General features: G+C 52.6%; 1 protein-coding gene across 5 annotated transcripts in view; it reads right to left on the bottom strand.

The window, feature by feature from the left end:
• HIPK3 (homeodomain interacting protein kinase 3) overlaps positions 1–15437 on the bottom strand; it is a 580167-nt gene that overhangs the window by 15824 nt on the left and 548906 nt on the right. For all 5 annotated transcript variants that reach the window (XM_078680871.1, XM_078680870.1, XM_078680873.1 and 2 more), the window contains one exon: positions 12054–12194. In XM_078680871.1, the coding sequence (XP_078536997.1) occupies positions 12054–12194 (141 nt within the window). The remainder of the gene's footprint in view (positions 1–12053; positions 12195–15437) is intronic.

Genomic DNA, 15437 nt, shown 5'->3' with positions numbered 1-15437 from the left:
CCAAGCCGTGGGACTAACCTTGCAAGTGGTGCAGTCAGGACTATGCAAGAAATACAGAAGCAGAATGCAAAACAATTAGGACATAAAGAACTAAAACGTCAGACGTAAAATCATAAATAAACCTCATTCAAATTCGGGTTAAGGCCCAATATAACTTCTTTATTTTGTAGCACGTTAAAGTGTAATAGATTATTCAACTTGTTTCTAAGGTGTAGTAATGGGTCTTTATAATGGTACCGGAATAAAGGGGCAGTCCGTGCCAGGAGTGTGCCTAGTGCATGTACGCATAATCAATCCATCATCATCGCCGCTACTTTGATTGGTGGCTGGCGGCTGGCTGGTTGCCACGATGACTCGGAGTCTCGGACCGGACGGTGGTGGTGGTGGTGAGCGGGCCTCAGAGCCTGTCTGAGGCAGTGTGGGTATGCTGGGGTGGGGTCTGGTGGCAAAGCAGTGAATGCGCGCGCATTGCTGTGAAAAAATCTGTGCACCCTGCTTGCCGCGCACAGCCCCAACCCGGTCCCCCACAGATTTGATCATGAGACCTCCCTGCCCTGAACCGAAAGTGAATCCATCCCAGGGCCAGTCCAGTACAGATCCATCCAGGCAGCCCGGAACCGCAACAATAGCCTAAGCCACGGTCTGCACTACTACTGGCAACATGATCATGATGATGATGATCAAACGGGGGATCAAACCTCATCATCATGATCAGTCAGTGACCATCAATAACGATAAAAAGTAAATCAGTATTCACGGCGCCTGCGGCCTGGAGTGCCAGGCCCTGCCTCACCTACGCCGCTTTATTATTTATAGGCCGCCGGCGGCCGGACTACCCCATGCCATGCCTCGCTCGCCCTCACCTGGTGAGCAGAGCTATGCAGCTGTACAGTAGTTGTCCAAGCAGGACCGGACTCCCGCTACTTGTTTGAACGGCCGGCGGCGTTGAAGTAGTAGTTCATCAACCACCAGTGAATACTCGGTGGTCGGTGAGTGCGGCCATGTGGGTATGCTGGGGCGGGCGTGCCGTGGCAAAATGAATGCAGCGAAGAATGAGCGCGCAATGCATTCAGTTAGAAAATCTGTGCATGCGTCGCTGCCTCTGCCGCGCACAGCCCCAACCCCCGCAGAAGACCAGCTCAGGCAAAGGCGCCCTGCCCAACTCAGTGTCCTGCCCATTGAGCCAAGTGGGCGGGCAACACTGATCCGCGGCCTGTAGAAGTGCAAGTGAGGAGAAATTAAGAGAAGAATCAATCTGAGTCAGTCACGTCGTCACCTGACCAAGACACACAGTATGTGTTTTGTTTTACGTCAACAACAACCAGCACTATGCCGCCGGGCGGTAACACAGGGGTGTTGGGGCAACAACTCAACAACTTAAACTAAGTGACAGCAGTAGCAGCACTTACGGTACAACAGCAGCACAGCACACGCTCTCTGTGCCAGTGCCACGAGTCCACGACTCATTATCAATTACTGACTGTGCACTTAATGAGCGTGACTATAGACCCGGTCGTAGACCCGGCCCTGATAATTAGGTGCCGGTGCTAAGCACCGGCAAGCTCAGGAGGCCATCAGCCACAGGAGCCGCAGCATCAATCTGACAAACTCGGGATAAAGGCTGAAAGATCGGAATCAGAGCCTGAATATCCCGAACCCGCTGTTCGGGGGGATAAACCCAAAACTGTGCCGAGTCCAGAACCGCTCCGATGAAAAGGCGCTTCTGAGAGGGGCACAGGTGTGACTTCGGCACATTGATGGAGAACCCCAGCGAGTGCAGGAGGTCGGCCGTAGTCTGGAGGTGGGAGAAGACTGTTTGGGGCGAGCCCGCCTTCAACAACCAACCGTAGAGATAGGGGAAGACTGAAACCCCTGATCTGCGCAGATGAGCTGTGCCCACCGCCATCACTTTCGTGAACACCCAAGGGGCGCTGATAAGGCCGAAGGGGAGCACGGTAAACTGAAAGTGCTCCTGGCCTGCCGTGAACCGCAGGTAGCGCCGGTGGGCCGGCAGGACGGGGATGTGGAAATATGCGTCCTGCAAGTCCAACGCTACCATCCAGTCTCCCGGGTACAGGGCAGCTAGGACCTGAGCCAAAGTCAGCATCTTGAACTTCTCCTTCCGGAGGAAGCTGTTGATGCTCCAGAGGTCCAAGATAGGACGTAGGCCTCCTTTGCCCTTCTTAGGTACCAGAAAGTAGTGGGAATAGCAACCACGTCCTACTTCTGGCCCAGGAACGTGCTCCATGGCCCCCTTGGCAAAGAGGGCCACAACTTTCTCCTGCAGAAGTAGCAAGTGATCCCCGACATGCGGCTGTATCGTGGTGGCATGGCTGGAGGTGTTGCCTCGAAGGGGAGGGAGTAGCCCCTTCGGACGATTTGCAGCACCCACCTGTTCGACGTGATGGTATGCCAGTGGAGGAGGTGCTGGTGAACCCTGCCCCCCACTGGCGTCGAATGGGCCTGAAATGCCAGACTAGGAAGGCTTAGAGGCAGATGCTGCGGGGCGGATGTGGACTGACCCTGCCGCTGTCCCCCGGTACCGCCACGGCGGTAACCACGTCCGCGTTGACTGGTTATGCGGCCTGTGGCTGGCTGGATGTGTGGGGTGCCCCTTCCTTGGCTATGAAAGGGGTGAAACGCGTAAGTTTGCTGGCGCTGGCCCAGGCCTAAGGACTTGGCCGTAGCCCTGGAGTCCTTAAAACGCTCTAGCGCACTATCCGCTTTGTCGCCAAAGAGGCGATGGCCATGTCCATGAGCGTGGCCTGGACATCCCCCGAGAAGTTGGCAGACCACAGCCAGGCGTGGCAACGAACCGCCACCGTCGTGGAAATCGCTCTGCCCAGCGAGTCTGTGTTGTCAAGTCCACATCTAATCGAGTACCGTGCTGCATCCCGCCCCTCCGCCAGGGCTTGGGCAAGCCGTGCCCCGGCCTCCTCCGGACACTGTGGCAGGACTTCCGCAACCGTATCCCACAGAGAGTGGTTGTAACGGTCCAAAAGGCAGGCGGTGTTGACAGACCGCAGCCCCAAACTCAGATAGGAGAACAGTTTCTTCCCAAACTGATCATACCTTTTGGATTCCTGATCCGGAGGAGCGATCGGGAATGCGGTCTCGCGGGTGGGGTGAACCGACAGAAAGCAGGGGTCGTCCGTAGCCGGGCGGTGGGGTTGGGCCACGTTCCGATCCACAGGGAGGCCTGTAGAGGGCTTGGACCAGGTGCCCATCACAACGTCGGTGAGGGCTTCGTTAAACGGCAGTAGAGGCTCCGAGGAGCTTGCCTGCGGTTTGAGCACCTCAGTGAGGAGGTTAGTTCTCAAGGCCGTGACAGGGAGCTCACGAGCCAAGGCTATTGGCCGCCCTGTTCAACACCACTCTATAAGTAGCCCCCTCCTCGTAAGCCACAGAGGGAGGAGAGATGAATCCAGTGTCAGGCGAAGTGTCTAGACCACTGGCCTCCCCCAGCTCATCTGCCCAGTCCTGGCATAACTGGCACAGCTGTGCCGGAGGGTCCTCAGACCCCTCCCAGTCCTCCTAGTCATCCATCTCCTGGAAGCCAGGTAAAAATGATGGAGCCGGGTTGAAGGTGAATTTGTCACCCATCGGCGTCGGAGAAGGCGCTGAGCGGCGCTGCTCCGTCGTCGCACCCGGACCGGGGCTGAAACCGGGGACGGTGTCGCCCGAAGACGGCACTGGGAGCGACACCCTCGGGGTCAGCGCTAGCGGAGGAGTCGTGAGGTGGACTGGCGACGACCCGGATCCAGGCCTGGATCCTGCGGGTCCCTGCGGCGTCGGGACCGGAGTCGATGACGGCGCCGAAGCACCCGACGCCGCCGGAGCCGCCGGCTCGCAAGGGCTCCCAGTCGCACCCGCAGGACCCGAAGGCGCCTCGACAGGTTCCGGCGGAGGGAAGTGAGTGCTCATGACCACGAGGAAGTCACGAATCTCCTCCGGCGTGACGTGCAGCCCAGGGACCGGCGGGTGTGGAGCTGGATGCGGCGCCTGCCTGTGGCTCCGGTGGAGCCGCGCTGGCAGTGTCGCCCGAACCCCCACCGCGTGGGGGGAGTCGGAAGAGCAATGACGCCTCTTCTACTTCTTTTTTGAATGCCTCGACTTACCGGAGAACTTGGAGCCCGACGAGTGGTGGTGACTCAACGAGCGGCGATGACTGCGGCTCCGTGACCGGTCCTTTGACATCCTCCTCGACCGAGACCTCGAGCACTGCCGAGACGACTGCCGGAGCTCAAGCAGCTTACCAACCGCTCCCGTCTAGCCTTTGAGGTCAAGGCTCGGCAGTCGGGGCGCAACTTGTCATCGTGGTCGGCCCGAGGCAGTAAAGGCACCCATGGTGGGGGTCGGTCACTGACATCAGGCGGTGACAGGCGTCGCAAGGTTTAAAACCAGGCATCCCCAACGGCACCGCGAGTCGAAATCGACTCTTAAAGTGATCAAAAGAGAACAAAAAAGTTAGTAAAGGGGGGCGTGGCCAGCAGCCGACGATGGCGGCGGCTTAGGAGGAGAGCTCCGTGATTAAAGCGGCCTCCTAGACTATCCGATCACTCATCCGCCTGAACTGTTTCCCTGGCGGGAAGGCGACGAAGCCCAGGACCGGGCGGCAGCATCCTAGCCTGCCGGAACTGCGATCAGTGGTCAAGCACTTCAGTTTTGACCGACGCTTGTGTGGGCCCGCGATCATCATCCGAACCGGGGAGTGTCTTACACTGCCGAGCGGACAGGAAGTTTACCGCTCCGGGCGGAGGAAGACCGGAAGCGCTCGCCTGTGCCTGGCGGCGAAGGGAAGGGACCCGCGCCACCTCTGCGGCACCGCCGGCGTGAATTGTGAGATCGGCGGCCCCGCCGAGGAGTGGAGGTGAGGAGGGGGCCGCTCTGCTCCAGTCAGCCTGTCGGGTCAGAAGGAAGCGCAGGGAGCGGAGACGCAGAGACGAGGAGCCGCCATCTTGAGAGCGCCCTGACGGCCCTACATTGACCGCAACAGACCCGGCTTAGCTCCCGACCGGCAGAGTGGGGTCGGGAGTACCTGGTCGCGGCCGGGCGGCACACAATAGCCCACCGGAGGTCATCCACTGCATGGGGGCATAATAACACAGCCCTAAATCCGGGCAGGAACCGGGTCCCGTTGTACACCCCCCCAGACCTGTTTCGGAGGGCGGGGGGTCCTCCTCACGGACATAGCTCCTCGGCCCGCCTTGTGTGCTGGACACCGGAGCCCTGAACACCTCACCAGGAGAAACTGCTGAGTGCCCCGGAGACAGCGGGGCAGTGGTGGCACATGAGGCGCTGAAGTGAGGGATTTACCATATTACCGGAGGCGGCTGTTCACACGCCCCACCCCACGCACGAGTTGGACAGCCTCATTTCCTTGCTCCTGTTAGATACTGTGGGGTGGCCCGGTGCTGCCCGTAAATCTGACACTGCGCCCTGTGATTACCCTGGGAGTGAGTTGACCCGGACGGCATCGGGTGTGGGTGCATCGCCACGGCTGCACTACATCGGCGGAGTGAGACACAGACTGCGCTAACGTTGGGCTAACACCACGACTGCGATGGCCGGCAGGGGACCGAAGAATGGAGGGTCACAATCCTGCCTTGACCGATTTGCGTACGAGAAGCCAGTCTCGTCCCCCCCCGACGCCAAGTTACAACAGGGCAAGTCTGCGGAGGCGGTGGGGAGCAAGAAGGCAACCCTGGACGATGTCATGAGGGCCCTCACGCAGGTGCAAGCCACAGTGGGATCAATTTCAGCCGAAATTACGTTAATAAGAGCAGACTTCCATAAGATGTCTGAGAAAGTGAATAGTATGGAAGTGGTGACCAAGTCCTTGGTGGAAGATGTGTCGGAGCTGCAGATTGGTATGGAACGCGTCTTGAAGGAAAATAAGGAACTGCGTGAAAAGCTCGATGACCAAGAAGGACGCTCGAGGCGGAACAACATTCGCATAATAGGTGTGCCGGAATCGGAAGATACGAGAGCAATGGACCTGTATGTGGAGGACTTAATCACGCAGAAACTTCAACCTAAAGGGCTCTCTGCCTTCTTCACTGTGGAAAGGGCACACAGGGTCCCTGGGGGACGCCGGCAGACGGGCGCCAACCCCCGGCTGATCATTGCAAGACTCTTTAATTTCAGGGACCGTGATGCAATCCTGCAGGCGGCGAGAAATTCGCCCCCTCTGAAGATCCAGAACTCTACTTTGGCCTTTTTCCCGGACTACACGGCCGAAGTCGCGCGGAGGAGGAGAACCTTTTTCGAGGTGAAGAAGGAACTGAGAGCTAGGGAAATTTCGTACTCGATGCTTTTTCCAGCCAAACTTCGGATTGTGGCTGACAATAAGACATGGTTTTTTGATTCCCCGGAGATGGCGCAGGAATGGCTAGAGGGTTGGAGACAGGTGGACCCCCCGCGTCGCCCTAACAGACATAGCAAGCACCGTACTACGAACTCACGACAAAGCTCACAATCAGCCGGGGAGGGGGCGGAGGCACTTTCCCCCTTGACTGATCTTCAGGAGGAAGGTGCTGAGGAAGAACAATGAATCGCAGTTGTTAAATGGCAGAACTGACTGCTATGTCAACCGGAAATGCCGCCCTAGACACTGGGCTGAGGGCCTCCGCGGCCGAAGACGGGGGCCGCTGATACCGGAGAGTCCTTCACCCCAGCGAGAAGTAATATGGTTTTGTTTTGGGTTGGGATCGGGCACTCTGCTGAGTTGGGGGGGCGGGCAGTTTTGAGTCCGTTAAGCAGGTGGGCAGGGAGGGGGGGAGTTGGGGGTAGGATGTGTTTTTGGTTTTCAAATACTACACAGGGTCAGATAAAGTACCGTATGTTGCGTGAGTGTAGGGTAGTGGTATTGCAGTGGAAGGTGCATGTTCACTTCAGACGCTGTTTACTGCACTACAGAAGTCGGCTGACTTACCGCTTCTTCTGTGATGGGGGGGGAGGACACTAGTATGGGGCGGGCATCCCCGTTGACCCTGATGTCTTGGAATGTTAGGGGCCTGGGGGACAAGATAAAGCGGGGATTGGTATTACAGAGCATAAAGAGGTTGAACCCGGCCTTGGTACTTTTGCAGGAAACTCATCTGGCTGGCACAGCAACCCGGGCCCTGGATAGGAAAGGATACAGGATGATTGTTCACTATGAATTTACTAGAGGGTCCCGGGGTACTGGAATACTAATGCACCACTCGTCCAGGTTTATTCTGCAGTCAGTTAGCGTCGACACACAGGGTCGCTTTGCGGCGATACATGGTCAATGGGAGGGGAAACCGCTCAATGTGGTCTCTGTGTATATCCCGCCAGCATTACATGCCATAGCCCTCCCAGAACTGGGAACCTTTTTGTTAAACCTCCCGGAAGGGGATCTTATAATGGGGGGTGATTTTAATGCGGTGGCACACAACTCTCTAGACCGCTACCCCGTGCGCACGCGTTCACCAGGGCCTTCCAGGTTGTATGATTTTATGGAAGCGCAGGGCTTAGTGGACATATGGAGGCAGTTTCACCCAGAGGACCAACAATACACTTACTATTCGGCAGTCCACGCTAGCCTATCAAGGATTGACTACTTCTTCACGCTGGGGGGGGGCCGTCTCAATATCACTGACACCCGCATCACACCACGAGGGGTCTCGGACCACTCCCCACTGATACTAACTTTGTCCAGCCAGATATGCACTCACAGGCGCCTCTACCCTATTTACCCGGGATTCCTTAAAGAGCCGGTAATAGTTAAGGCTTTAAAAACGGGCACGAGATCTTACCTCACTGACAATGATGGATCGGTGACTTCCCATGTAACATTATGGGAAACTTATAAAACGGTTCTCCGAGGGCAGGCAATCTCAGTTATCGTGCGACAAGCACACACAGAGCCAGGAATTACTAGAACTGGAAGAGCAGCTAGGCAGAGCGACACAGGACCACGAGAGTAACCCAAGTGAGGATACACATCACACACTCCGGCTGTGTCAGCAGAGACACACGGACCATATGCGACGCAAAGTGGTGGGCAATATGGTGGCGACTACTACTAAGATCTATGACGTAGGCGATAAGGCAGGTAAATTATTGGCTTGGCTGGAGAAGAAGCGTGGAGGACAAAGGGCGATACTGCAGCTGAGGGATTCAGGAGGGGTGTTGCAGACCAATCCGGACCGAATAGTGGAGCTCCTAGCAGACCACTTTCATTCTGTTTATTCCCCTGACACTACAGTCACACGTGAAATGGTGGAGGGATCACTCCTGGGAGTGCCGACCCGTACTCTCCCCCAGGACGCTCGGGAAGAACTTGACTCAGACCTGACATCTGAAGAGATTCAGCTGGCCATAGCGGCGCTCCATCCTGGGAAAGCAATGGGCCCTAATGGAGTGCCGATTGAATGGTACAAGATCATGCCCGAGACTCTGTCCACACCCATGCTCGCAATGTACATGGAAAGCCGGGAGCGGGGGCTGCTACCCCCTGACCAACGCATGGCTACAATAGTGGCAATACCGAAGCCCGGCAAACCCCCTGCGGAATGCGGGTCGTACCGCCCTATCTCACTCCTTAACGCCGAGAATAAAATCTTGGCGAAAATACTGGCCACCAGAATGCTGCCCCATCTACCGCGCCTGATCCACCCAGACCAGTCGGGCTTTATGCCACACCGGAGCACGGCGCTGAATCTGCGACGGCTGCACGGAGTGCTGGCACGCGCCCCTACATTGACTGAACCTGCAGCGGTGCTCTCTTTGGATGCCAAAATGGCGTTCGACATGGTGGAGTGGCGGTATCTTTTTGCGGTACTGGAGCACATGGGTATAGGGCCCGGATTCATCTCATGGGTCAGGTTGTTATACACCGGACCGGTGGCGAGAGTGACGGCCAATGGTTTTATCTCGAGAGAATTCCCGCTGGCGAGGGGCACGAGACAGGGATGCCCGCTCTCACCATTGCTCTTCGCATTAGTGTTGGAGCCCCTGGCCGTGATTCTTAGATCCACCCAACTACTGAGGGGCATACAATGGGGGGATGGATGGGAGGATAGGGTCTCCCTGTATGCGGATGATATGCTCATCTACCTTATGGACCTCGAGTGTGGTATCACGGTACTGCTGGCCCTGTGTGAGAAACATGGCGCAGCATCTGGATATAAACTTAATTGGTCCAAGTCCATCCTGTATATGATACGGGGCGACCCCCCGGCTCTACCTCTTGGCTGTCAGTTGATCGTGGAGCCCCATACCTTCAGATACCTGGGGATCCAAATCACGAGAGACTCGGCGACTTTTTTGAAACTGAACCTTGTGCCCCTACTGGACAGGTTGAAGGCGGATGTGCGCCACTGGAAGACCCTCCCACTGACATTACTGGGTAGAGCGGCACTCTTTAAAATGCTGGCACTGCCTCGCTTCCTATATGTACTAGAGAACGCTCCGGAGGTGGTCCCATTGTTGTTCTTCCGCCAAGTGTCGGTGCAGATATCCACCTTGCTGTGGAGTGGCAAACCAGCTAGGGTGGCGCAACTGAAACTAATTAGACTGGTACGGCGGGGAATAGCACTCCCAAACCTTGAGTTGTACTATTGGGCAGCACACCTTAAGGTGATCAACCAATGGATACATGGTGCACACGAAGACCCGGCATACATGGCGGATAGACGACAATTGGGCACGGCTACCCTTCTGGCCCCGCTCTACGACAGGGGTCTGGTGAGAAACCTAGTGGGACCTACCAAACACACAGTGTCCATATGGCATAAGGCTCAGAGACGGCTGGGGTGGGAGGGAGTAATTACTAAACTTACGCCACTGTGGGACTCCAAGGCCCTCGGTAATCTGCGCAGTAGTAAGGGGTTTGATCGGTGGGACACCATCGGGATCTCAACGGTTGGAGATCTATGGTCAGGAGGGGCAGTGCTCACTTTTGAGACCCTGAGGGAGCAGTACGACCTTGGAATGACGGAAACTTACAGATACATACAAGTTAGACACGCACTCATGTCTGTGTTGGAAATGGGAGCGGCGGTCCCGGAGTCGGCTCCGTTGGAGGACCGACTCCTTACGGATTATATTGAGGCTGGTGCAACCTCCCTCACCTACCGTAAACTGTTAAACAATCTACCGGATCCGCTGGTGCGTTTGAAAGAGCAATGGGTGGAGGAGATTGGGGACTTGGATGAAACGGAATGGAATGCAGCGTTAGCGTCGCCTAGGGAAGCAGGAATATCTACACGTTTCAGACTGGTCCAACTTAAAATACTACATAGGGTTTACTATACCCGCACAACACTGCACAAAATACACAGGGCGGAACATCCATACTGTCTGAGGAATTGTGGGGAGGAAGGCACGCTGTTCCATACTTTGTGGGATTGTCCGGCTTTACAAACATACTGGAGACGTGTGGGGCGGACGATCAGCCAGACACTGCGAACATCATTCTCACCTGACCCTAGGGTATGCTTACTGAATGTGTGGGGCCCAAATGACCTGTCACCACATGGAAAACGTTGGGTGGTCATTGGTGTGATGCTGGCGAAGCGAGATATAGCACAGAACTGGGGGGCACCAACTACCCCGACTTTGTCGCACTGGTGCAAGAACATGGATATGCTTATGGTAACAGAGAGGGCGATCTACAAACAGAGGCTTAATCCACGCAAATGGAACAAAACATGGTCACCGTGGAACTCATATAGAGGGGATATCTGTGAGCCTTTGCCTGAGGATGAGGATGAGGATAGCTCTGGAGAGGACGAGGATGGGGAGTGATGCCGGGAATAAGGGGTTGGGCTTGGAGGGTTGGGGGTGCATGGGCCCTAGGTACCGGAAATGTAGACGGAATTGCTTCTGATACGAACTGTGGACATTGCTTGTTGTGCCTCTATTCACACTAATGCTATATTTGATAAGTGAAATGGATTGTTTGACTTGACCCTTTTAAGTAGTATGTTTAAAGTTGGGGAGAAAATGAAAAATTTGAAAAGTTGCCTTACTGATTGAATGCAGCTGAATGTTGACGCTGCGCAGCACCGTGAGTATTCGTCACTGATTATTGTGTAATGGTAACAATAAAAACAAATTTCAAAAAAAAAAAAAGTTAGTAAAAAAAGGACTAGAGTGCTGCTCTTCCTGGATCTGCGCTTGCTGGCGCAGAAAAAAGAAGAATTGACGTCAGCGCGCGAGGGCGGCGTCTAAGTACCTCGACAACATCATCCCGGCGATCACGACGCTGACTACAGACGTGGAGCCGCAGACAATGCCTACCGACGCGCAAGGGTACTGCTGACGAAAACTTTCAGAATACAGCCTGATGCCTGTGGATATTCTAAGGTAAGGAATCTAACACTAACCTGTTTCTTTCAGATACATCAGACTATCCAGTGCACTGTGGCCCCCTCCATCTGTAGAGGGACATATGACCAACTGGGTTTCTGGATTAGTCTCAATGGGCCACTTTTGCTTTAATTCAACAGTGCTGGACATGAAGGATGTTTTATTTGAGTTAGCACAACAATGCTATGAAATTCTCATCCTCGTGCTTTGTGCCACAAAAATTTGTGGTAAAGCAATGCGTAGTTAAGAGGCGGTTGTTATTCAGACCAAATTGTGGAAGTATGCGGGATTGAGGAAATCATTCAGTCATACAACCCCACCAAAGCATCTTGGGGGAGAAGTGCAACAAGCTTACTATTTATCCTTTCATGAGGGCGATAAATACTGTTCTGGGCAACCTTTCAATTTAATTTCTGCCATTTTTCCCAATTTGCCCCCTCTGGAGAGCAGGAGTTCCTTTTGTCTAAGCTGCCGGCTGCCCCTATACACAGCCAATGGCAGAACTAGATCTTGCAAAGGGGCAGCTTCTTCTGCATTAAGCCAATGACAATGTCCCACTACTTACTGCCTTACTGGCAGTCTTTACTTAAGGGACTAAAAATAATAGAAAAATGATTGTATCGTCAAATACTTTAATTATTTTGTAGTTATATTCAATATTTAGTGTTTCACTTCGTTTTTGTTAGAAAATAGTAAAATGGCACACATTTTACCTGTTGGATCTCTTGCAGGGAGATGGGCTAGATTGTTCTGACGAGCTGGTGCTCAAAGTACTGTCGGGGCTGCTTAAAGAGCACACACGATCAATATTCAAAGTACTCTGGCAGGCCTCACAGTCCATGCTGCCCTTACACCTGTAGCAAACAAAGTAAACAATTTCAATCGACATGGATTTCTTTGCCTTGATTCACATCACTCCTTCGGCATTCTAAATTTTGCCTCACCTCTTTCTTTTAATCGTAAGATCTCTATAGAGAGGACAGCACTCTGACCAAACAGGGTAGAATGGCTAGAGTAACACTTGTTACACATATGGAATACCATGACAACATGAAGTAATCTTAACTTAGATGGATTTAGTAAAAATCATTAAAAAAATATGGTGGTAAATGATGTATTCCTTTTAAATAAGATGAACAGGAATACTGCCTAAACAGTAAAGAAATATTCAAACTGTATAGTGCTCTCAACATAGTTTATCAATATAACCAAGAGTCATATCACCACTTCCAAAGCAGAACAGGCAGTTAAGTTACTTGATTCTGGATCTAAACTAGCACCGTTCTAAAATCTATATTGGAGTCATTTCAAATTGTTCTAGCCAAAGACTTTACACTACAACATGAAACATCAACCACACCTCCTTGTCAGCCAGCCTATCCACCTTTTGCACTAGGGGAAGCTGGCTCTGTATATACTATAGCAAAGTGAGGTATAGTGTGTACAGAGTCCAGTGGATCCCCAAAGGTAGGCAGAGGTAAAAGTAGTGTGGTTGACCAGTAAGGCTGTATCAGAGGGCAATGTTAAGCATTTGTTGTACACACTCAACAAATTATATCACACACTCAAAACTGAACTTCAGACCAATTGGGTTTGTATAAAAATATTATTTTAGTTTTTATTTTCTAGAACCAAGCAAGCCTGGCACAGGTAAGCAATAAATACTTTACAGTAGTAATGCAGTTTTTAAACAGTTTGAGTTACAATTGGACATGCAGTTTGATTTGATTAAAGTAGAGCTACTAGTAATGCAATGCTTTTGATATACTGTACATATACTTAGTATTGGCTTTTTAGTAGAATGACAAGTAAATTACTTCACATATTACTTTTCTTACACAGTGCATTATACCTGGATACTGCACAGACATTTACAGTAAACAGGTAAGTAAAAGCGTTTTTATTTAGTTACACTAGTGTGGCCGGGTGCAGAGTGCTGAGCCCAATGTTATCCAATAGTCGATAGGGGGCCTCCGGTTGGTGGCGGCTGACTAGCAGGCCACAAGGTTATGAGAGCAAAGCTCCTGGACTTAAGCTCAGTGCAAATGTGGGTTCAAGCCAGCACAGAAGGTGCAACATCAGCAGCACTGGGACGGCGGGCGCAGAGTGATGTTTTGGCATCGGGCGCTGTGTAGCTTTCAATGGGGAGTCTCCAGTTTGCAAACACACTGCAGGCTCGGGGACGAAGGTCTTCTGAGTGCGACCACCACTTGGAGAGGTAAGTTGGGATGCTGGGGGTTGGTTAGGCACCGTCGGTTGGGCCACTCAAGGCCGTGGGGCATCGGGTGCAGGGGTGCCATTTAGGGTTGGATCTTCTTACCAGCTGCTACTCAGATCAGGGGGGATCTTCCAGGTGGAGGCTGCAGGTGTCGCCTGGAGGCTTGAGGAGGGTCAGGGGTCACCAGACATCGGGACCGGATCGCCGGGGATACCTCCTTTTGGTGTTGGGCCACTCAAATTTAGGCCATGGGCATCGGGTGCAGAGTCGCGGATCCTGCCAGAGCTGGAGTCTGATAGAGAATAAATCAGGTATTCATGGGAGACAGTCTTATTTTGAAGAAGGGCAGGTCCTCTGGGTTCTTGAGGCTGCTGGCTGCAGGACACACCGGGGTTGAGCTTCTGCAGGTTCGAGGTGGGGACAGGTCTGTAGGGCTGGGGCCAAGTCAGTAGGCGCCCTCCTCTTGTTAGCTTTGGAACAGCTGTTAGGTACTTCTTTTCTTCTGTGTTCTTGCCTGAGGAAGCAAGGTTTAGATGTGCCCCTAAAGACTAGATTTAGGGGCATTACAGGTAGGTAAAAGGCAGAGACCAATGGGTCCCTTCCCTGAGGTGGGTACACCCCCTATTATGCCACCCTCCATTGGAAGGGGGGTATATGTCTCACCCTGGTTAATTGGGTCCCCCCATCTGCAAGATTATGGAGTTGAGAGTTGTGCTTCACCTCGCCTCCCCACCTGAGGGGTGGAGTTGGCAGAGGTGGGCACACCTCTCTTCCTCACTTGTTTTTCCCGTCAGTTCTCCCGCCCAAACTGGGGGTCAGAACCAGTGGGGACCAGTTGCTGAAAGCAGCAATTGGCACGGGGAATTTCGCAAAGTTGACTTCCAACTCAGGGTTGTGGAATTTATTAAAATATCTACTTATCCATGGGGCAGCTTGCTTCATAAATCTACTTGGCATGTAACAAAATCCACTTGTCCCTTTGGTGCCATGTAGTGCAGCGACCAATTATGGCAGTAATCTCATTATATAAGAGCTCTTATATAGCCTCTCTGATTAAGCCGGGGATCATAGTAGCGTTTCTGCAGATCTACATACTGGGACTGAAGGTAGTGGTAAGCAATAGTTCCAGGGTTGGGATGCCCTTTTGAGTCTGTGCAAACTTGCATGTTTCAAGGGTTATCAACAACTCTTCTCTAATCTTTTCCCATACTGAGAAATGTTGGAAATTTCCAGACAATGGCAGACAAACCTTCTTCCTCAGTTAGGAAAAAGTGGTTGGAGGGAAAATGTACTTGCAAACATTCAAGTTTTCGCATGAGCAAATCTACACATGCATATTTGCTCATGCTAAAATGCAGTTCACAAATATTTTTAGGAGTACTATTTCTTGTCCTACTTCTGTAAATTCTTATGAAATCACTAAAGCCATATAGCTGCTCTTAATGCAAGGACATATACCAAGGGTATACTTTTGAGACTTTCTTTTAAAATTGGGCCCCTAATTTGGTCTGGCGTTAACCATGACCTTTTGTGTTTAATAAAGCTCTCGCTCTCTCTGTGTATCGGTGGGCGACATTGTGAGTGACAGCAGTCTGCTCTTTCACAAGGAGCAGATCGGCACACACAGTAGTTTTGTTCAGTGACAGTAACTAATGTGGCAGTGTGTGCTTTTTCGAGACCAAAAGCTATTTTTGCTTTTGCCAATGTTTGTTATAACGGTGAGAGCCCGGCATCTCACATCAATAAGGTTTTACAAAAACCATGCCAAATCAAGTCATGCATTTGCCAAAACTAATAAGCTGACCACCAATTTCAGACCTACTGGCTTTGCCAGTACTTGTTTAATGTTATGTTTCCCATAATCTTATTGAAACTGGTT

The sequence above is a fragment of the Lissotriton helveticus genome, chromosome 3_1, assembly GCF_964261635.1.
Source record: "Lissotriton helveticus chromosome 3_1, aLisHel1.1, whole genome shotgun sequence".
Taxonomy (NCBI): domain Eukaryota; kingdom Metazoa; phylum Chordata; class Amphibia; order Caudata; family Salamandridae; genus Lissotriton; species Lissotriton helveticus.
This window is presented reverse-complemented; position numbering and strand designations above follow the sequence as displayed.